Source organism: Nycticebus coucang, chromosome 9 (genome assembly GCF_027406575.1).
Source record: "Nycticebus coucang isolate mNycCou1 chromosome 9, mNycCou1.pri, whole genome shotgun sequence".
In the NCBI taxonomy this organism is placed as follows: domain Eukaryota; kingdom Metazoa; phylum Chordata; class Mammalia; order Primates; family Lorisidae; genus Nycticebus; species Nycticebus coucang.
The window spans coordinates 127,456,665-127,478,863 of NC_069788.1; the positions used below are offsets into that span (position 1 = coordinate 127,456,665).

General features: G+C 40.5%; 1 protein-coding gene across 1 annotated transcript; it reads right to left on the reverse strand.

Moving 5' to 3' along the window:
- Positions 1-9,507: 9,507 nt before the first annotated feature.
- Positions 9,508-20,497, reverse strand: LOC128593945 (uncharacterized). Its single transcript, XM_053602367.1, has 5 exons — positions 20,423-20,497; positions 19,522-19,983; positions 18,142-18,207; positions 15,264-16,808; positions 9,508-11,942 (listed from the first exon to the last, which is right to left on the reverse strand). The coding sequence occupies exons 2-4, from the start codon at positions 19,979-19,981 to the stop codon at positions 16,693-16,695; spliced, it is 642 nt and encodes a 213-aa protein (XP_053458342.1). The 5' UTR covers positions 19,982-19,983; positions 20,423-20,497; the 3' UTR covers positions 9,508-11,942; positions 15,264-16,692.
- Between the last annotated feature and the right edge of the window lie 1,702 nt (positions 20,498-22,199).

Genomic DNA, 22,199 nt, shown 5'->3' on the forward strand with positions numbered 1-22,199 from the left:
TATGTAAGACCTGTGTGGCTAGTTTAAGAAAGACTTCTTAGATACTACACCAAATGCATGATGTCTGAAAGGAAAAAATGGACAAACTTTCAACAACATTAAAAGCTGCTGCTTAAAAACACTTAAGAGAATAACAAAACTGGGTACGGTAGTTCACACTTATAATAATCCCAAGCACTTTGGGAAAACTGGGATGGAAGGATCCTTGAACTCATCCTGGACAACACAGTAAGGCCCTATTTCTACAAAAAAAGTTAGCCTGTGTTGGCTCACAACTATAGTCCCAGTTGCTCAGGAACCTGAAGCAGGGGATAGCTTCAACCCTAGGAGTTGGAGGCTATAATGCGCTATGATTGTGCCCTGTACCACTTTATCTAGGCAACAGAGTAAGACATTATCTCTAAAAAAAAAAAAAAAAAATTACAAGACAGGAAAAACTCAGGGAAAAATATGTGCAAATAACACCTGACAAAGAACTTGTGTTCATAATCTCAAAGTTGAACAATATGAAATGAGGTTTTTTTGTGTGTGTGTGTGTGTGAGACAGAATCTCAAGCTATAGCCCTGGGTGGAGTGCTGTGGCATCTGTTTTTAGTAGAGACGGGGTCTCATTCTTGCTCAGCTGGTCTCCAATTCCTGAACTCAAGCAATCCACCTGCCTCGGCCTCCCAGAACGCTAGAATAACAGGCATGAGCCACCCCTGGGTGAAACCCAGTTTTAAAAATAGGCAAACGTCTGTGGCTCATTGGGTAGGGCGCCAGCCCCATATACCAAGGGTGGCAGGTTTGAACCCAGCCCCGGCCAAACTGCAACAAAAAAATAGCCCAGTGTTCTGGCAGGTGCCTGTAGTCCCAGCTACTTGGGAGGCTGAGGCAAGAGAATCGCCTAAGCCCAGGAGTTTGAGGTTGCTGTGACCTGTGACGTCACGGCACTCTACCGAGGGCAGTAAGATTCTGTCTCTAAATACACATGGATAGTAAACATGTATGCAAAAAAGATGCTCTTTGTTAAATCACAGTGAGATACCACCCTACATCTAGTAATATATGTGTAATTAAAACTGCACACGTTCTGACCTCATTAAGCGTTGGTAAAGCTCTAGACCAGTGACTTTCAGCTGGTATGCCATGGCACATTGGTCCTAAGAGGATCCTAAGAGGATCTCAGATGTGCCCTGAAAAAATTTAAAGATAGTTTATTATGGCCAGGCACCATGGCTCACATCTGTAATCCTAGCACTCTGAAGGCCGAGGCAGGTGGATTGCTTGAGCTTATGGGATTGATACCAGCCTGAGCCAGAGCAAGACCCATTGCTACTACAAATATAAAAAACTGAGGCAAGAGGATTGCTTGAGCCCAAGAGTTGGAGGTTGTTGTCAGCTATGATGTTGCCATGGCACTCTATCCAGGGTGACAGCTTGAGATTGTCTCAAAAAAAAAAAAAGGAAAAAAATTTATTATTTTCAAAAGAAGTTCAAAGTAGAGTAAGTATATTCTTTTAATTTTTTTTTTTTGATCAACATATTTAAGTGTGCCATGGCCACATAAGTTTAACTATATGTTCAAGTGTGCTGTGAAAAAAAAAAGGTTGAAAAACACTGATCTAGACTGACAGGAATGCTCATTGCTGGTTGGAAAGCAAAATGATACAAATGCCTTAGAAAACACTTTGGCAGTTGGGCCCAGTGCCTGTACCTCAGTAGCTAGAGCGCCAGCCACATACACCAGAGCTGGCAGGTTCCAAACCTGGCCCGGGCCTGCCAAACAACGACAACTACAACCAAAAATAGCTGGGCGTTGTGGCAGGTGCCTGTAGTCCCAGCTACTTGGGAGGCTGAAGCAAGAGAATCACGTAAGCCCAAGAGTTTGAGGTTGTTGTGAGCTATGATGCCATGGCACTCTACCCAGGACAACAAAGAAAGACTCTGTCTCAAAAAAAAGAAAGAAAGAAAAAAACGAAAAGAAAATACTTTGGCAGTTTCTTATGAAGTTGAACACTTAGCATATAACCCAGGGCCACTGTTCCTAGGTGTTTACCTAAGTGAAATGAAAACTTAATTATATGATTCATACATAGTATATGAATACAAGTGAAACGACATTTTGGAAAAAGCAAAACTGTAGGGTCAGAAAAATCATTCTCAGAGACTGGGGCTGGGAGGAAGAGATTAAATACAACAGAACTTTTTGTAATAATAGAAATGTCCTGTATTTTGATTGTGTTCAGTTAAAAGACTTTAACAGTTATACATATATAAAGGGTAAATTTTACTTTAATCATACCACAGTAACCCAGATATAAAAAATGCCTAGTCTATGGACAGTTCTGAAATGGAAAGCATTGTCCTTTCAACTAGGCACCACTGTACCACACGGGTGTGTATTGCATCTGGGATCCTTCTCATTATGCTGTTCTAAGTACACCGGACAAATGTATTCTTTAAGGCATAACACTATTTTATAATTTCAGTAAAGGACATTCAATTTTAATCCAAAAATATATCCTAGTCTTTGGTTCAACGTAAGTTCTCTAAAGAACACAGATAACACAAAAAATAGAAAATAAATTGTTGTCTTTAGGTTATAAATACTTTGAAAGCCTTCTACTTATAAAATCACTAAATGATATGTCTTATCCTCCCTTTTTCTCTCTGCTAGTGACTTTATTCATGAATCTATAATGGAACTCAAAATAACACAGAACATGAAAAAATTTCAGATTAATATTTACCAACCAAATACGTTACAGAATATGTGGGTGTTTTTTTTTTTTTTTTTAGACAGACTCTCACTCAGTTGCCCTAGGTAGAGTGCAGTAGTGTCACAACTTACAACAACCTCAAACACCTGGGTTCAAGCAATCCTCCTGCCCATTAGCTGGGACAACACTCAGCCAAATATTATTTTTTTTTTGGGGGGGTACACATGGGATCCTGCTACACTGGTCTTAAACTCCTGTCCTCTGCCTCCCAAAGTGCTAGGACTGCAGGTGTGTGCCACCTTGTCATGAAGATTTGTTGAAGAGCAATATATATTTTGAGTTTGTCTTCAAAGCTTATGATTTGGACTTTATATTTGATTTCTACTACATAGAACCACAAAGTGGCATTAGAGGAAAATTCACTTTAATGAAGAGCTTAACTATGAGATCCGTATGAGAATGGGAGTTATTAATTTTTTTTTTTTTTGGAAAAGCCAATGGGGTTCTCCTAACATAATATAGAATTATTCTTAAGGCAATACCAAGAAATAATGGTAATCTTTTTTTTTTGATAGTTTCATAGTTGCCTGGGCTACAGTGCATGGTATCAACCTAGCTCATAGCAACTTCAAATTCCTGAGCTCAAGATATCCTCCTGCCTCAGCCTCCCGAATAGCTGGGACTACAGGCGCCCACCACAATGCCCGCCCAGCTATTTTTAGAGACGGTCTCGCTCTGGCTCAGGCTGGTCTCAAACCTGTGAGATCAAGCTCGGCCTCCTAGAGTGCTACGATTACAGGTGTGAGCCACTGCACCTGGCCCAGTCAAAGAAAATTTAATAGAGGGGCATGGTTCCACTAGTGCAGAACTGGTAACAAAATACTCCCTCACCAGCAATAGGATCTGACTTTACCCTGAAGTATGTTCTACTGACATTCTGTCACCACCTAATTAGAACTTCATTTCATAGGATAAAAACATAAATTTTGTCATTTACAACTAGATGTTCTATTTACTATTTTAGTTGCAAAAGATTTTTAAAATGGTTTTACTGCCACTTTCCCCTGAAAGATAGCTGACATTCAGTGTGTCTATTTCTATTCTAATTACTATTTGACCTTTGATGTCTCTGCTGAAAGTGGAGCAAATGTGGCTAATGCAGCTCTCACATTTCTACATGTCTACTACAAACAAACACGGATCCTTTCTTCAGACAATATAATAATTCATTCACAAAGTCAGAAACGTTTGACACAGAAAGTCTAAAGGCAAGCCATAACATTGGCAAGTCAAACACTAAATATTTCTGACAGCAAGAAAGTTTCTCTTCCTTCCTGGCAACCCTCTTTCAAGAAGCCAAATGAAGCTCTCTGACAAATGACTTCATGTGTAGGCATGACATGCCATCTTTTTTTTTTTTCCCTCCTCCAGATATCTGGACATCTTCCAAAATGAATTTTAGGAGAAGATTTAAACAAAACTAAGGCTAGCCTACTCTAAAATCCATTCCCCTAAATGGAAATCTAACAATACAGGAAGTACACAGGATAGAGAAGCAAGTTCTATGGCTTAAGTGTTTACTGGTAACAGACTATCTTTTCGTTACTATGTAATAAAATGCAGAACTTCACATTTGAGAGGGAAACAAAAAGTATGCCTCAAGTTACCAACGCCTTGGCTTAAAGGCATGTCACAGAGGAATAAGAAACAGGAAAATAGCTTTTTTAATGCTCTTTCATATGAAAATCTCAGCCATGCCCCATTTGACCAAGATCTAAGCCACTAAAATTTATACAAACACTGGAAGCAGCTTCCTGACTGCATATAAAGTTTAAGATCAAAGATTTTTTGAGAAATGATGAGAATTCTGGTTTGGTTTGAGGGAACAAATGAGAAATGTTGAGAAAAACATTTGTTATTGCTTGCCATGGGATTTGAGGTAACCCAATGGTCTGTTAGAATTGGCATAGCCAATAAATAACCTACTTACCAACATACAACAAACCAACAAAAGAAAAAAAGAAACGAATCCCTCCTTCACTTCTTTTCCCACTACTCCACTGCTGTTGAAACCACTACAGGCCTTCTTGGGTAACAATTAATTTGTACCTTAACATTTAAGCTGTCATACCTAAAGGTGTAGCAGTGTATGTAGGTGACTAGTAACAGTGAAGAACCAAGCAAATGTAAAGCACTGTTATCTAGTACACCCTACCCTCCCCCCCAAAAAAAAGCAAGTTGAGACCCACAATAAGTCATGAAAGCACTTTTGTGGGTCATACCAGGTGTTTTAAAGAAATGAACTACAAGAGAAAATACTGAAGTACACTATAGTACTTTGGTTTGTATGTGTGTGGGCAATACACACATACATGCAAAGTAGAAATGCCCCTATGGTTAAATTAATCAGTGGTTTTCTTCCTTAGCTATTATTTGAATTATGTGTATCAGCCAATGAAAACAATTAGAACTCTTGTTAAATAATGGAGGTAGGCGGGACAATGGGACATTAAAACTTGTATCAGAATTTGATCCAAGGAAGATCAGCAACTTCCTTAAGTGCTAAAATTATCAAGTCAATGTCTGATACGTCTGATTCTCAAGGGTTAAGTAACAGTACCTTACAAGAACAAATGGATATTAGAAGTAGGTTTAGGAATTCCTGTTTAAAATACCGTGCTGGATTGGAACCCTAAAATATTAAGAGCTATGAATACCCAGCCCTATATCCTTCACCCTCTAAAAGCAGCATACAGTGATGCATCTTAGATATAACCAGTAAGATAGACATCTGGTTTTCAAATTCACAGTTGCCATGCTAGGATACTTACTCAATCCAATGCCTTACTGAATTATTGTAAAAACTCTGAAAATTTTTGAGCTAAGAATACACAATTGCCACTTTAACTCTATGACTGCCTAATATAAGCCTGATATGTAACTTTTCTCCCCAATTCCCATCATCGCCATTTCTTTAAATCTTGAAGGCCAAACCCTTAGCAGTATCTTAGCAACCAAGGATCAAGTAATGTCCTCTTAAAATATCCAGCTTTTATTCTTGTTACCCCTAATTTCGTAACTAGAAAAAATATGGTATTAAGATTTTTAAAAATGTATTTGGGGGTGAGATTATGGGTTCAGTAATTTACAGGGGAAGATGGCTTATATGCTGTTACTTGGCAAATGATTTACCCTTAGCTCTGGCCAAAGTTTTCTCAAACTTGTAGCACTAATAATTAGGACTGTGAATCAGATACCATGTTCTGGTGGTTAAGAGCCATCTTTTAAAGCACAAAAAGAAAACACTTGAGTGGAAATTCCTGACCTGTGGATCACCTTCACAATGTGCTACCCAGTATGTGCTCTTGAACCTGACTCAGTTCCTAAGACCTCAAGTGCTATCACTTCAAGTGACTGACCAGGATATTCTTTTTTTTTTGAGACAGTTTCACTATGTCACCCTCAGTAAAGTGCTATGAAATCACAGCTCACAGCAACCTCAAACTGTTGGGCTTAAGTGATTCTCTTGCCTCAGCCTCCCAAGTAGTTGGGACAATAGGTGCCCACCACAACGCCAGGCTTGACCAGGATATTCTTGAATGTACAAGCAGTGACAAAGCTCATTTTGTATTACTGGCATGCATTTGCCCATTGAATGTCACCTTTCAATTTGCTACACCTTTGTTAAATTTTCCCTACACAGATCAGTGCCTACTAAGTGCCCAGGCCTGGGACAAGTTCTAAACCTACAAGGGTGAATAAGATACAGTTCTCTGCCTGTGAAGATTTCCTAAGATAGTGAAGGACACCTAGTAAAAATGTAAAATGCAACACAGAAAGTGGCAGGGATCACATGAGGAAACACACGAATACCAAATGTACAGATTACCTATAGTTGTATCTATAGAGCTATCAAGAAAATTAGGTAGCATTTGAACATGTGGAGATAGGACAACATTCAAGGTGGTGAAAACAGTATGAATAAAAACAAAGAACTGGAAAACCATAGGGCTCAAACAGAGGAGCCATGGTATCCGGACTGTGACTGCAGCTGATGACACCTGAAGGGAAGCAGGAGAAACACTGGAGGTGGGGGGTGCCCAGTGCTCAGGCCCGTAATACTCCCTGAGGGTTAGGTGGGAGGTTCTAGCTGGGGCAACAGAGTTAAGAGGGAGGGAGAGAGGAAAGAAGGAAGGGAAAGAGAGAGGGGAGAGGGAAGGAAGGAGGACAGGGGAGGAGAGGATAGGGAAAAAGAACAGAAAATAAGGTTGGGGAGAGGCTGATATAACCTTTGGGAGGGTCTTGAAAGTGAGGCAAAAATTTCGATGGTTTATTTCTGTGTATCAACTATGACACATATATTCATTTAAAACTTTCCAGGAATGGGGTGGTGCCCGTGGCTCAGTGAGTAGGGCGCCAGCCCCATATGCCAAGGGTGGCAGGTTCAAACCCAGCCCTGGCCAAACTGCAACAAAAAAATAGCCGGGCGTTGCGGCGGGTGCCTGTAGTCCCAGCTGCTCGGGAGGCTGAGGCAAGAGAATCGCTTAAGCCCAAGAGTTAGAGGTTGCTGTGAGCCGTGTGACGCCACGGCACTCTACCTGAGGGCGGTACAGTGAGACTCTGTCTCTACAAAAAAAAAAAAAAAAAAAAAAACTTTTCAGGAATGATATTCATTTAACAGCATTATACTAACACCATCTAATTCTAACATCTGAGTACTTCCCAAATATTTGGCATCATTCTAAGCACATTACATGGATTAACCATGCAATATTAATACCAAATTTGACAGGTCAGTTCTTTTATCCCCATTTTACAGATGGGGAAGAGAGAAGAAGAAATCTGCGGGTGGTGCCTGTGGCTCACTGACTAGAGCGCCAGCCCCGGCCAAACTGCAACAGAAAAATAGCCGGGCATTGTGGCAAGTGCCTGTAGTCCCAGCTACTTGGGAGGCTGAGGCAAGAGAATCACCTAAACTCAAGGGCTGTAAGTTGCTGCAAGCTATGACACTATTGCACTCTACCAAAGGCGACAAAGTGTAAGAAGAAGAAGAAATCTGCCCTAAACCTCTCTTATTTATAAAAACCTCCCTGGCCACAGCTATACATTCTAAAGCTAGAAGTACGTGTTGGACATCCTTGATTTTTTTTTTTTTTTTTTTTGGCCGGGGCTGGGTTTGAACCCGCCACCTCCGGCATATGGGACCGGCGCCCTACTCACTGAGCCACAGGCGCCGCCCTATCCTTGATTTTTTTTTTTTTTTTGAAATGAGAGTCTCACTGTGTTGCCCTGGGTTGAGTGCAGTGGCATCCTAGCTCACAGCAACCTCAAACTCAGTGAGTAGGGCGCCGGCCCCATATACTGAGGGTGGCGGACTCAAACGGTCCCTTTGCCTCAGCCTGAGTTCCTGGGACTATAGGTCCCTGCCATGATGCCCAGCTAGCTTCTTTTCTATTTTTAGTAGAGACAGTATCTCTTTTTTTCTATTTTTAGTAGAGACAGTATCTCTCTCTTTAGTAGAGACAGGACTTGCACTTTTGTTCAAGTTGCAGGCTGGTCTGGAACCTCAGTGCTCCAGCAATCCACCCATTTTAGCCTCCCAGTGTGCTAGGATGACAGGTGTGAGCCAAGGCACTGCTGGGGCCCCTGCCTGAATTTTAAAGCTGTCATTTCTCTCGAGGGCATACGAAAAACCTAAATTCTACAAGTGACTTGAATGACTTAAAAGGTATCAAAGATAAGAGATGACTAAAGGTGATGCAATATGAACACACACAACCACATACTCAGTAAACACTCGGAGTGCTGAGACGATTGCACAAATAGATTTCTGCAGTAGCACATTACTTTTTTCCTGGATCTGTAAAGATAGCTTTGTAACGCAAAGCTAGCATTATTATGGAAAAACTTTAAATATATATGAGATCTAAGAGTCCTGTTAACAAAGTGGCTCCAATTTCATAAGCTCATATACTATGCTAAAAGCAAGGCTCCAAAAGGATTCGATTTTTAAAAAAGACTTAAAAGTGGAATCAAAAGGAAAAATTCCTTAGTGTTGTGCCTGTTATCTAATTGAAAAGACTTACTTTTCACGTGAAAAGACTTGCTTTCTCTTTAAAAAAAATCAGAGCTTTTCCCTTGCTAAACAGCAGGAAAGTGAGCAGAAAACACTTAAAAAAAAAAAAAACATAGGAAAAAAGCAGTGGGAGTGAGATCAACAGTGGTAGGAGAACTATAGGAGGTTAACCAGTAAAATTAAGCTCTTCCTCTTAAGAAATACTCAAAAGTTAGCCTATTCCATGTCTTGATATTCCTAAATATTAAAGTACCTTCTTATACTGAACATTTAATCTATTGGTACAGAAGTAATTTCTAAAAACAAAGACAATTTACATCTCTATCCGGATTTCAGATACTTAAAGAATATTAGCTAAACATTCATGTTCCATAAACATGCATCTGTTTACCTCTCTATATTCTATTAAAACCAAACTAAAACACTGTATAACATTAGTCCACACAGGAAGAGGGGAAAAGGAAAGACATTTCAGCACATATATACTAGCCCTTTAAAAATAGCATACATGGGAGGACTTCAAAAAGTGTGCCAAAAAACAGTAGTAAAAGATTAAAAAAAGAAAAACTTTAGGGCGGCACCTGTGGCTCAGTGAGCAGGGCGCCGGCCCCATATACCGAGGGTGGCGGGTTCAAACCCAGCCCCGGCCAAACTGCAACAAAAAAATAGCCAGGCGTTGTGGCGGGCGCCTGTAGTCCCAGCTACTCCGGAGGCTGAGGCAGGGGAATCGCCTAAGCCCAGGAGTTGGAGGTTGCTGTGAGCTGTTTGACGCCACGGCACTCTACTGAGGGCAATAAAGTGAAACTCTGTCTCTACAAAAAAAAAAAAAAACTTTACTTATCAACATAATCCATCAATTTCAAAATATTTATAAGCGAAGATACTAACCATTTAGTCCATCCCTAAAGAATTTAACCATGGAAATGTAGTCTTTTTTATATTATTAACTAACGATAAATGCGTGCCCTTTACAGTTTCTTTTAAGATTAAGAACCAAAAAGTAGTCAGTACTGTAAGGTGGATGCCTAATGCTTTCCCATTGAAATTTTCAAAAATTGCCCTGGACTGAATGAGGACTAAGCAGCATTGTCCTTGTGGAGAATGACTCCCTGGTGAAGTTTCCCAGTCATTTTTCTACTAAAGCTTTGGCTAACTTTCTCAAAACATTCTTATAATAAGCAGATGTTATTGTTCACTGGCTCTCCAGAAAGTCAACAAGCAAAATGCCGTGACCATCCCCAAACCCTCTTGCCATCACCTTCGTTTCTGGCTGCTTTTGCTAACTGGACCACTTCCACTTCTCGGGAGCCAGTGCTCAGATTGTGCTTAGCCTTCAGGATCATACTGGTAAATCCTGTTCTAGCTTCTGTTACAGTCCTTCTAAGAAACGCTTCACGATCTTGGTCCCACTTTAAAATTTCCATGGAAAGCTCTGGTTTGTCTGCAGCTGATCTGAGCATAAGAGGTTTGGCACCAATAGAGTGGAAAGCTTGCTCAACTGTAATTTTTGATCAGGATTGTGTAAGTTAAATCAATTGAGATGTCTAAGGTGTTGGTTATTGTTTCTGCTGTCAATTGTCAGTACTCTTTTTTTTTTTTTTTTATTGTTGGAGATTCACTGAGGGTACAATAAGCCAGGTTACACTGATTGCAATTGTTAGGTAAAGTCCCTCTTGCAATCATGTTTTCCCCCCATAAAGTGTGTGAGGTCACCAATAAGATTAATTTTATCCTTGCAAATGAATGTGGATGGCCTGCTACTACAGGCTTCATCTTCAACACATTCTCAAGCCTTCTCAAAACTAGTCATTCTTTGGTAAACTGTCACTCATCCTTTGGAGCATTTTTACCATAAACTTCTTGTAAAGCATCAATGACTTCACTATTTTTCCACCCAACCTTCACCATAAATTTGATGTTTGTTCTTGCTTAAATTTTAGCAGAGTTCATACTGCTCTGATAGCTTTTTTATCCTTCTTAGTGCCTCAAATTAGATCCTGTTTAGACATGATGTAATTAGTACAAGTTTATTTTGGTGCAAAAAAATTTATAACAAGCTCTCCTAAAACTATACATGATGTCCGTAAAGGTCATGTGCAATTTAAAATAGTTGTAACTTTCTAAGATTATGTGATAGAAAAAACCTGTAGAAAAGATTAGAAAGAAGAAACACATTTTTTAATGTTCTTGCTAATTATCAACATGTTCACCATCATTACTAGTACAAAGGGTAATAAAATTCTGTAGTTCTTGGGAAACATTTTCAAGCTGATTTTTAGTAATATGAGCAATCAAGTTATCCTAGCTTGCAAGTCTTCTAAAGAGGTTTGGTTGAATAAACATCAGTTTTCACATGTCCCGGTAAAAAGAAAGCCAGTGGAATCCAATCCGGCAAACACGGAGAACAAGAAAATGGTCCACCTCTTCTCAACCATCTGTTTGGTTTTCTCACGTAAAAACTGTCTAACATGCAAAGTCACCAGAAGCACCATCCTGTTGAAACACTGTATTCTCTCTCAGACCTAATTGTTCAAGCTGAGGAATTAAGTAATTTCACAGCATTTCTAAACAACTATCAGCATTAACAACACCCTGTGACTCAATTTTTCCCCAAAGCACACAACACATTAACTTTGGGAGAATCTCTTTCATATTCATCAGATGCATGTGAAGTTTCAGTTCCCCAAATATGGCAATTATGCCTGTTGACCTTGCCACTAATGTGGAACGTTGCTTCATCAGAGAACATAAAGTTACTCAAACTGGTGGCAATCATGCATGACAACCCTCTTCTAACCACACGTGATGCACTTGAGTTTGGGGCCCTTTCACATGAAGTCTTGTCTGCAGTTTCTTATGCACAATAGATTTTGAAAGCCTCAGCTCTAGAGATGCCCATCTTAATGACTTCCTTGGACTTTCCTCAAAGCTTCCTTCTACGGATGCTACAGTTTCTTCACTAACACATGGCCTACCAGACCACAGCTTACCACTGACAGAACCTGTTTCTTTTTCATCAGCTTGGATATGGAGTTCCTCTGTGGTGTGTCTTTCTTGTAATGAGTTCTAAACCTTCTCTGGACAGCAGCAGCAGATTTTAGTTCAACTGACCAAAGAAAACAATTTACTTTCTCTTCTAGTGAAGCCATGGGTCAACGGTGATTCTGAAAAATAGTAATTTTGAAGTTATGTTTCTAAAAATAAAATTTCTAAACACAAAAACAAACAAGTAGATACATCAAGCTTTCTAATATACTTACAAAGTTACAAACTTTATACACAAACCTGGCTCAGCGCCCATAGTTCAGTGAGTAGGGCACTGTCTACACACTGAAGATAGCAGTTTTGAGCCAGAACTGGGCCTGCTAAATTACAATGACAACTGCAACAACAACGAAAAAAAAATAGCTGAGTGTTGTGGCAGGCACCTGTAGTCCCAGCTAGTTGGGAGACTGAGGCAAGAGAATTGCTTAAGTCTAAGAGTTTGAGGTTGCTGTGAGCTGTGACTTCAAAGCATTCTATAGAGGGTGACAAAGTGAGACCCTGTCTTAAAAAAAAAATCATACACAAACTTTATGGACACCCTGTATTTTTTCAATAATGAAAACTAACCTCTTCTTAATTTAGTGTGAGAATCATTTGCTTTACCTGAATTTTTAATTCAAGATAAACTTTAAAAACCCAAAATAAGAAAACCCTGATAAAGTAGAATGGAATTAAAAGTCAAAATATAAAAGCAATGTAAGGACCAGCATAGTGTCTCATAATTTGACAAAAGAACAGATGTCTAATGGACAGTTCAACCTCTAACTCCAATGCTTAAAACAAATTTCATTTTCTTTCTATCAACCAGTGACCTCTCTAGACTTCCCAAATCAATTAGTGATATTGTTTTCTTTCTCTCTCTCTCTTTTTTTTTTTTTTTTTGAGACAGTCTAAGTCACCCTTGGTAGAGTACAGTGGAATGGTAACAGCTTGGGCTTAAGCAATTCTCTTGCTTAGTCTCCCAAGTAGCTGGGACGACAGGTGCCTGCCGCAATGCCCAGCTATTTTTTTGTTGTAGTTGTCATTATAGTTTAGCTGGCCCGAACACGCCAGCCCTGGGTGTATGCGGCTGGAGCCCTAACCACTGAGCTATAGGCACTGAGAGCCTGTTCTCCCTCCTTTCTTAAACCTTGACAGTATGTTTTGTATTTCTTCTTCACCCGTATCACTGGAGATCAAATGCTATTGAACTCTTCCTCCTAGCTCAGTGGTTCTCAACCTTCCCAATGCTGCAACCCTTTAATACAGTTCCTGTTGGTGGTGATCCACAGGCTGAGAACTGCTTTCCTAGCCCAGTTTCTTGCTCACCTACTGTCCTCTCCTCTCTAGACCCTACTCTAGCTCCAACTCATGCTGATACCACTTTAACAGCATCTTGTCCTCGTACCTCCAATTCTGCGCCATTTCTGCTTCCCACCCCCAATTCTGCGCCATTTCTGCTTCCCACCCCCAATTCTGCGCCATTTCTGCTTCCCACCCCCAATTCTGTGCCATTTCTGCTTCCCGACCCCAATTCTGTGCCATTTCTGTGGTAACACTGGATACTGTTTCTAAGTAACTTCCCAACAAACTATTTTGTGTACATCATACCCCTCTGTCTATTCAAAAACCCTTAGTAAAAGTAACAAAAATTAAAAGGGAAATCTATATGGAAAAATATGAGCAGAAAGTCACTGCTAAGAATTATATAATAAACAAAAAATGAAATATCAGGACTGTTGTAATATAATTAGAAATCTGAATATACAACTTGTACAAGACTCATTAAGTGAAATTATAGAAAAAGGTCCTACCTTACTAGTAAAGAAAAATCTTACAAAAAAAAAAGCAACATATTTTCTACCTATTAAGTTAGCAAAAATGATAATTAGACTTCATGCCAGTGCCTAAAGTTACAAGAAGGTGATAGTGTAATTACAACTCTTTTGAGAAACAATGCAACGTTTCAACAGTCATAAACATGTTCCTACAATGACCTTTTGTTTATTTATTTTTACAGACAGTCTCACACTTTGTCACCCTCAGTAGAGTGCCATGGCAAAATACAGCTCACAGTAACCTCCAGCTCTTGGGCTTAGGTGATTCTCTTGCCTCAGCCTCCCGAGTAGCTGGGACTACAGGCGCCCACCACAATGGCTGGCTATTTTTTTGTTGCAGGTTAGCTGGGGCCGGGTTCAAACCCACCACCCTCAGTATATGGGGCCCACACCCTACTCACTAAGCCACAGGTGCCACCCTACAATGACCTTTAAAATCCATCCGAAAAGAACAGTCCAAAGGACAGAAAATACAATACATACACAGATGAAAACTGCAGCACAATACTGAAGAATTAGAATCTATACAACCAAGCAACAGAGTAACAAGTTAAAGGCCAAACAGATTGATAAGATTAATTTGATTTTACATTAAAATTATTTTAATTTTACATCAAAATTATTATGGGGGGCGGTGCCTGTGGCTCAGTCTGTAAGGCGCGGGCCCCATATGCCGAGGGTGGCAGGTTCAAGCCCAGCCCCGGCCAAACTGCAACCAAAAAATAGCCAGGCGTTGTGGCGGGCGCCTGTAGTCCCAGCTACTCAGGAGGCTGAGGCAAGAGAATTGCTTAAGCCCAGGAGCTGGAGGTTGCTGTGAGCTGTGTGAGGCCACGGCACTCTACCGAGGGCCATAAAGTGAGACTCTGTCTCTACAAAAAAAAAAAAAAAAAAAATTATTATGGAGACTGTGCAGTCATGCTGAATGCTTGTTGCAATATGACAGGAACAAAGGAAAACAAAAATTACTCTTAAGACTAAGAAAAGAATATGCTTACAGACAAGAGGCAGGTTAAAAAATCTGTTAGAGTGGGATTAAAATTTTATCTTTTTTAATACCATTATGATTTGTCAAGTTTGAAAATAAGACAAAACAGACAGCACCTGTGGCTCAGGGTATTAGGCACCAGCCTCATATACCGAGGGTGGCAGATTAGAACGCGGCCCCAGCCAAATTGCAACAAAAAAATAGCCAGGCATTGTGGCAGGCGCTTGTAGTCCCAGCTGCTCACGAGGTTGAGGCAAGAGAATCACCTGCCCGAGAGCTAGAGGTTGCTGTGAGCTGTGACGTCACAGCACTCTACCAAGGGCGACAAAGTGAGAAGCTGTCTTAAAAAGAGAAAAAGAAAAAAAAAACACGAAAATAAGGCAAAACAAAAATAACATTCAATTTCTGCTCAAACCCCAGCTTTCAAGACCTTCTAGAACAGGGGTCCTCAAACTTTTTAAACAGGGGGCCAGTTCACTGTCCCTCAGACTGTTGGAGGGCCGGACTATAGTTAAAAAATAAACTATGAACAAATTCCTATGCACACTGCACATATCTTATTTTGAAGTAAAAAATAAAATGGGAACAAAGACAATATTTAAAATGAAGAACAAGTAAAGTTAAATCAACAAACTTACCAGTATTTCAATGGGAACTATGGGCCTGCTTTTGGCTAATGAGATGGTCAATGTCCGGTTCCATATTTGTCACTGCCAGTCGCAACAAGTGATGCAAGTGTGCATCAGTTAGTCTAGATCTTGTTGGAGATTTCAGATGTTTCATTCTGGAAAAAGTCTGTTCACAGATATAAGTGCTGCCAAAGATGGTTGCCATTTTGAGTGCATGGTTCCTGAGATTAGGATATGTCTCAGAGGGGAGAGATGCATGGCAATTAGGAAGGCTGCTTGACTTAAATGCATCTTTCAGAGAGTCACAATTCTGCAGTCCAGCCAGTTCCATTTGGTAAATCGTATCCACATGTTCAATGTCACTAGAAAATGGGTTATGGAAAAGCTGTATGTCCTGTTCATGGAGATGAAGCTCTTTAAATCTAAATTGGAACTCCTTTTGCAACTTTTCCAGTGAATCCACACGTTTTATTTGGGAATGCAACCAATGGATTTTCCGCTAACAGATTTTGAGTTGTGGGGAGATGGCAGAAATTTTCCTCCTTCACTTGTTTGATGAGGAGGCCTAATTTTACATCAAATGCTTTCACATATGATTGCACATCACAGATGAGCTTCCCCTTTCCTTGAAGTTGCACATTGAAACTGTTGAGTAGCTCTGTTACATCTGTCAGAAAGGCAAGGTGCCATTTCCATTCTGCATTGAGCTATGATACTTGTTTTTTGAAAGCAGAAAAGCTATAATCTGTGGAAGTAAGTCATAGAAATGTTTCAAAACTCTCCCTCGACTCAGCCAACGGATTTCTGTGTGGTATGGAACATCTTCACAGGCAACGTTTAGCTCAGACAGAAATTCCTGAAATTGTCTGTGGTTTAGTGCATTAGCTCTAATGAAGTTAACACAGTTTTCATAACAGAGTCCCTCTTCAGTGATTTACTACACAGTGCTTGTTGGTGGATGAGGCAGTGTATGGCTATCGGATGAGAATGGTTCTGTTTGTCCATCTCTTGGTTAATGCGAGCAATTACTCCTTTCTTAGACCCCACCATGCTAGGAGCACCATCAGTTGTCACACTGACTAGTTTTGCCCAGTCCAGCTCCAAACTATTCACAGTTTGGCAAACCTTTTCATAGATACCCTCTCCTGTAGTTGTTCCTCTGATGCTTTGCAGCGCAGCAAGCTCTTCTGTGACTTCAAAATGGTCATTTGTCCCATGAATAAAAATTAGAAGTTGTGCAGAATCACGAACATCATTACTTTCATTGAGTGCCAAGGAAAAACAGGAAAGTTTTTTTGCGGAGTTTTACAAATGCTGATGCAAATTATCTCCCATTTCTTCAATCCTTCCTGTAATTGAGGGTCCTGAAAGACTCACTGTACTAAATAAATCGACCTTCTCTGGACACATCTCTTTGGCAACAGAAAGAAGGCATTCTTTAACAAATTCTCCCTACACAAATGGTCTGCCAGTGCACGCTATTAGCTTGGCAACTTGAAAACTTGCTCGCAGTGATGAAGTATTTAGCCGTTTCTGCTTCACAAAAGTATTTTCCTGAGTTGTCAATGTATATTTCAGTTTTAGTATTTTATCTTTTCTCAATTCTCCAACCAACCAATCATATTTATCTTTATGTTCAGTTTGATAGTGTTTACACAAATTGTATTCTTTGAACAGACACTATATTCTGGCATATCAAACACACAGCTCTTTCCTTGTACTGCGTGAAAAAATAATTGTAAGTCCACTGTTCTTTGAATATCCTATACTCCAAGTCAATTTTTCTCTTTCTTGATATCATTGTTTCCTAGGGATTCCAAACTGTTATTAGTAAAATACATATATATATATATACAGTGCTCCAAAAACAATATACCAGCAATAACTTTGCCCACACAGAGACATATAGACTGCACTGCCCATCAATGCAGTCTGGTAAGTGTGGACATTATTTCAGCCTCACCAGTGCCCATATTGGTGGAACTCCGCTTTTACCTCAGGCTCACACTGGTGTGGTGAGGGAACAGGCACGATTAGAGAGCCAGTTCCTCCACCCTTTCCAGTTCACACTACCCTGTGCGAACCACACTGCAACGTGTGAATTCGCACAGGAATCTGATCGCATTGGTCTTCTCACCCATGCGATCAAATTCCACTGCAGGAAAAAAGAAGGCATATATGCCTTTTATCTTCCGAATCTAATGCGAGTTCAGCCATACAAGCATATGGCTGAACTGGCACTGCTCAGAGATGCCGACAGTGTAAACCGGGGCTTACACAGCACACAACATACAACATCATACACAACTGAATAGCAATCAAAATATAAATGCACTTACTGTCAATTAAATTGGGTTTCCTACTCCTTGGCTGTCTCCAGAGCCGGATTGAGTTCCCATGGGGCCCTAGGCAGATTACCAGTTTGGGGCCCCCATGCAATAACACCGAGCACTGACCATTTGCATTAACACTGGCTGCTGACCATTTGCAAGGATAACACTGGCTGCTGACAATTTGCATTAATACTGAGCACTTACAATTATCATTACCACTGAGCACTGACTATTTGTATTACCTCTGAGCTCTGACAATTTGCATTAGCACTGAGCGCTGACGATTTGCATTATTACTGTGATGCAACTCCCCTAGAAAACCACCCCCAAACAACCAACAAACTTAAAAAAAAAAGGCTCTCCTAACTTCAAAAAAAAGGCTCTTCTAACTTCAAAAAAAGGCACCCCCTATCTGCAGAAAAAAGACCTCCTAACTTCAGAAACAAAAGGCCCCCCCTTAACTGCAAAAAAAAGGCTCTACTAACTGCAAAATGAAAAAAAAAAAAAGACCTCCTAACTTCAAAAAAAAAAAAAAAATCCTAACTTGTTCTTACCTCCATCCTTAGGCAGCAGCAGGCTCTGTACAGGCAACCTGTTGACTCCTCCAATTACACCAGAGACTGAGATGAGGAGTTGAGAGACAGAGAGAAGGAAGGGCAGGGAGAGACAAGAGAGAAGGAGCGGAGTCGGAGAGTAGGAGGGGAATTGGAGAGTGTGGAGCACATTCCACACATGCACACTGCGGCCCAGACAGTGGGTTGCTAAGCAGGACGGCAATAACACCCAGCAGGGAGAGACAGAGAGGAGGGGCAAGGAGAGACAGAGAGAAGGAATGGAGTTGGAGAGTTGGCGCACGTTCCACACATGCGTACTGTGGCTGGGGACGAGTTGCTGCTAAGCATGACAGGCAGGGCAGCAAAAACACCCGGTAGGCCAGGACGAGTCAGCTGCTAAGCAAGACAGGCAGCTGGGGCAAGAACACCCTGTGGGCCGGATAAATGTCCTGGACAGGCCGCATATGGCCCGCGAGCCGTAGTTTGAGGACCCCTGCTCTAGAAACCTGCATAGAGAGCAAATACCCCCTAAGACTAATGTGCAGCTAATCTGAGCAAAACTGCAAGCTGGCCTCACACAATTTTTCCAACCAAATCTTTAGCCAGTCATCCTTTCTGAATTACTTTAACCTCCCTTAGACATAGTTTTCTTTTATATTCTTGCACTTAGCCTTCCAACTAATTAGGGTGCCTTTTCTTCTAATTTTACAGATTAGATTTTACTATCCTTAAATACCTTCAGTAACCATTACATATATTTCTTTCTGCTCTGCTTTTTTTTTTTTTTTTGAGACAGAGCCTCAAGCTGTCACTCTGTCACAGCAACCTCCAACTCCTGGGCTCAAGCAAGTCTCCTGCCTCAGCCGCCCAAGTAGCTGGGACTACATGTGCCTGCCACAATTCCCAGCTATTTTTTGGTTGCAGCCGTCATTGTTGTTTGGCAGGCCCAGGCTGGATTTGAACCCACCAGCTCAGGTGTATGTGGCTGGCACCTTAGCTGCTTGAGCCACAGGCACCAAGCCCACTATTTACATCTTTAAAACTATCTAAATTGCTTTTATCTCTTGAAATTACTATTAATACTTAAATTAACTTTCTACATGTTTAATTACATTCTCCCTTTTCCTGACAGTAAGTTCCTTGAACACAGACCTTTGTAAAGTAAAGCTATTAGGTAATCCATATCTACTTGAATCCAATTCCCAAAATATGCTGTCATTCTAGTTTGAACGACCCTGTTTCCCCGAAAATAAGACAGTGTCTTATATTAATTTTTGCTCCCAAAGCTGCAATAGGTCTTATTTTCAGGGGATGTCTTATTTTTCCATGAAGAATATGGTACACATTTATTGTTAAATGAAAATAAAGGAAATTTATTACCTGTATACGGTACGGTAGTAACTTGAGTATCTTCCAGTCTAAACAATGTTGTGGATCTTCTTAAAGACAGTTCACTTCGCTGAAGGAAATTATCCAGCCAGTGTTGTGATGCTTTGAAGTCTTCAGGGGCTATGTCAAACTGTGGTGCCATTGCAAGGGCAAATTCTTGAATCTGAGCCCTATTCACAACCAAAGCCTTTGCTCTCCTGTCAACAACCCATTCACAGATCAGGTCTTCCAGCTCGGAAAATAATCGTTGCCGACCTGATCCACACTTGCGCTTTTTAGCATTTCCTTTGTCCACTTGTTCAATGAGGTTACCATACTCTGCTCGCCATTTTCGGACCAATCGGATATTCAACATCTTCTCTTTACAGAAAGCAGTAAGATTTTGGCCCCAAGAGTCTTCCACGATTCCTTTCTTGTACTCCACGGAGTAGCTTTTTCTTTTTGCACTCATTTCTAGGGATAAAAAAAAAAAAAGAACTGGGGTATCAGGGTGGGGGGAGGAGGATCACTTAAAATGACACAGGGAGGATCAGAGGGGGGAATCAAAATGGCACAGGAGAATCAGAGGGGGGATTACCATTTTAGTAACCCCTTTTGATCCTCCTGTGTCATTTTGATTGCCCCCTCTGATCCACCTGTGTCATTATGATTGCCCCCTCTGATCCACCTGTCATTATGATTGCCCCCTCTGATCCACCTGTGTCATTTTAAGTGATTCCCCCCACTCCTTTATCAGACATTTCCCCCTGGGGCCTGCCTGGGGACTGTCACTGGGCTGGCTGGGGCCTGAACCTGGGCTGGAGCAGGGTCTGCCACTGACTGAGAACCTTCAGTCATCATGAGGGCAGCCGCGAGCATCAGGCAGTGTCACCAGAGACAGACCAGCACTCACCACCTTCGCCGCGTCCAGTCCACTCTGATCCTCTTCTTCTTCTACCCGCATCTGCGAAAGTCTCCTCCTCTCTCCCGCCCCACGCTCACTGCTCACTCTGACCTCCGCTCAGCCTCCACACAGCAGTGACGTCAGGACTCCACATAACGTCACTGGTTGCTAGATGCCAGTCAGGGCGGCCCTAGCAACCAGTTTATGGTAAATTAATTTTCATTCCGAGACAGAGCCTGGGGAGGCCTTATTTTGGGGGGGATGCCTTATAATTCACCCAGAAGGAAACCTGTAAGTAGGTCTTATTTTTGGAGGATGTTTTATTTTTGGGAAAACACGGTATATGTAAAAGAAAATCATTATCTATGACTCCATTTGGCCATAAAATCAGAACTAAAATCTAATAGGGCAAAAGACCACACAGAGATTACAAAGTCTGCTTTGGTTAAAGATAAATTATGTAACTTTCCAAAAAATAACTATCTTTAGGAAAGCAGCTATATTCACCATAACAATCAGTTCTTCTCAACATACACAGATGTTTACAGAAATAACTGCATAACTGGACAAATTCTATCATTTTTCCAAAAACACACAAACACCCACAAAGACCCTAAGACCAACTGCTTACTTTAGGGTGCTTCGGTAAAATTACATACCAGAAATAGAATTTCAAAACAGATTGTAGAGCCAGGCCTTTTAAACTGGGACACCTTGCTTCATTTTCCCACAAAATCCATCCCTTTCTAGAAGACGACTTCTTTTTATTTTGAGTAAGTTACAGCTCATTCAGAATACAGACTGCCCTAAAAAGAAAAAGGGGGGGGGGAGGCAATTAAAAAAAGCAAAGAAAATTTACTTTGCTTCTGAACAATCTGATCTCTCTATGTCAACTTTGAGGAGGGTTAAAAAAATCATAAACATGTTCATATTGTTCTGTAATAAATATATTAAGTCCTTAAAATGGAATCCACACAAAAAGGGTAAACAAAGCCACAAAGATGGCCTAATTTTGAGATTTCAGTTTAAAAACACCACATTGGGAAATTATACACCCTCATTTGAACCCCTTGATCAAACAAACATAATTTTCTTTCAATATAGCTTTATGTAAAAAAAAAAAAAAAATCAAGAATTTGCCAATTATTACTTTGGGCTCATTGAAATAGCTTATACAAATATAATTCTATCACAATTTCATTCATTTATACCTAACAGATGGTCTAGTAACTCTTAATATTCATCTACAGTCATCTTCCACTAAGATATCATAAAATCTTTAAAAAGAATTGAGGAATAAAGAAAGTCTTGAGAAAACAGTATACACATTCTTTATGGTTCTCTATACCTGTATTTTATTAGCAATTACAAATCAATTCAGTATTAAGTATTTGGAATATTAAATTTATTAATTAAGACACTTTTGGGAACATCATTAATTTTTAGTGAAGAATTACTGTTGGCTGGGGGCAGTGGCTCCTGCCTATAACCCTAACACTCTTGGACACCAAGGCAGGCAGATTGCCTGAGCTCACAGATTCAAGACCAGCCGGAGCCAGAGTGAGACCATGTCTCTAAAAAATTAGGCGGGTGCTGTAACAGGCGCCTATAGTCCCAGCTACTTGGGAGGCTGAGGCAAGAGAATTCCTTAAGTCCAGAAGTTTGAGGTTGCTGTGAGCCATAATGCGCTCTACGGAGGGCAACAAAGTGAGACTCTGTCTCCACAAAAAAAAAAAACTAGAATTCAAAAATATCAACAGCCTAACTTCTTTCTCTGCACTATCTG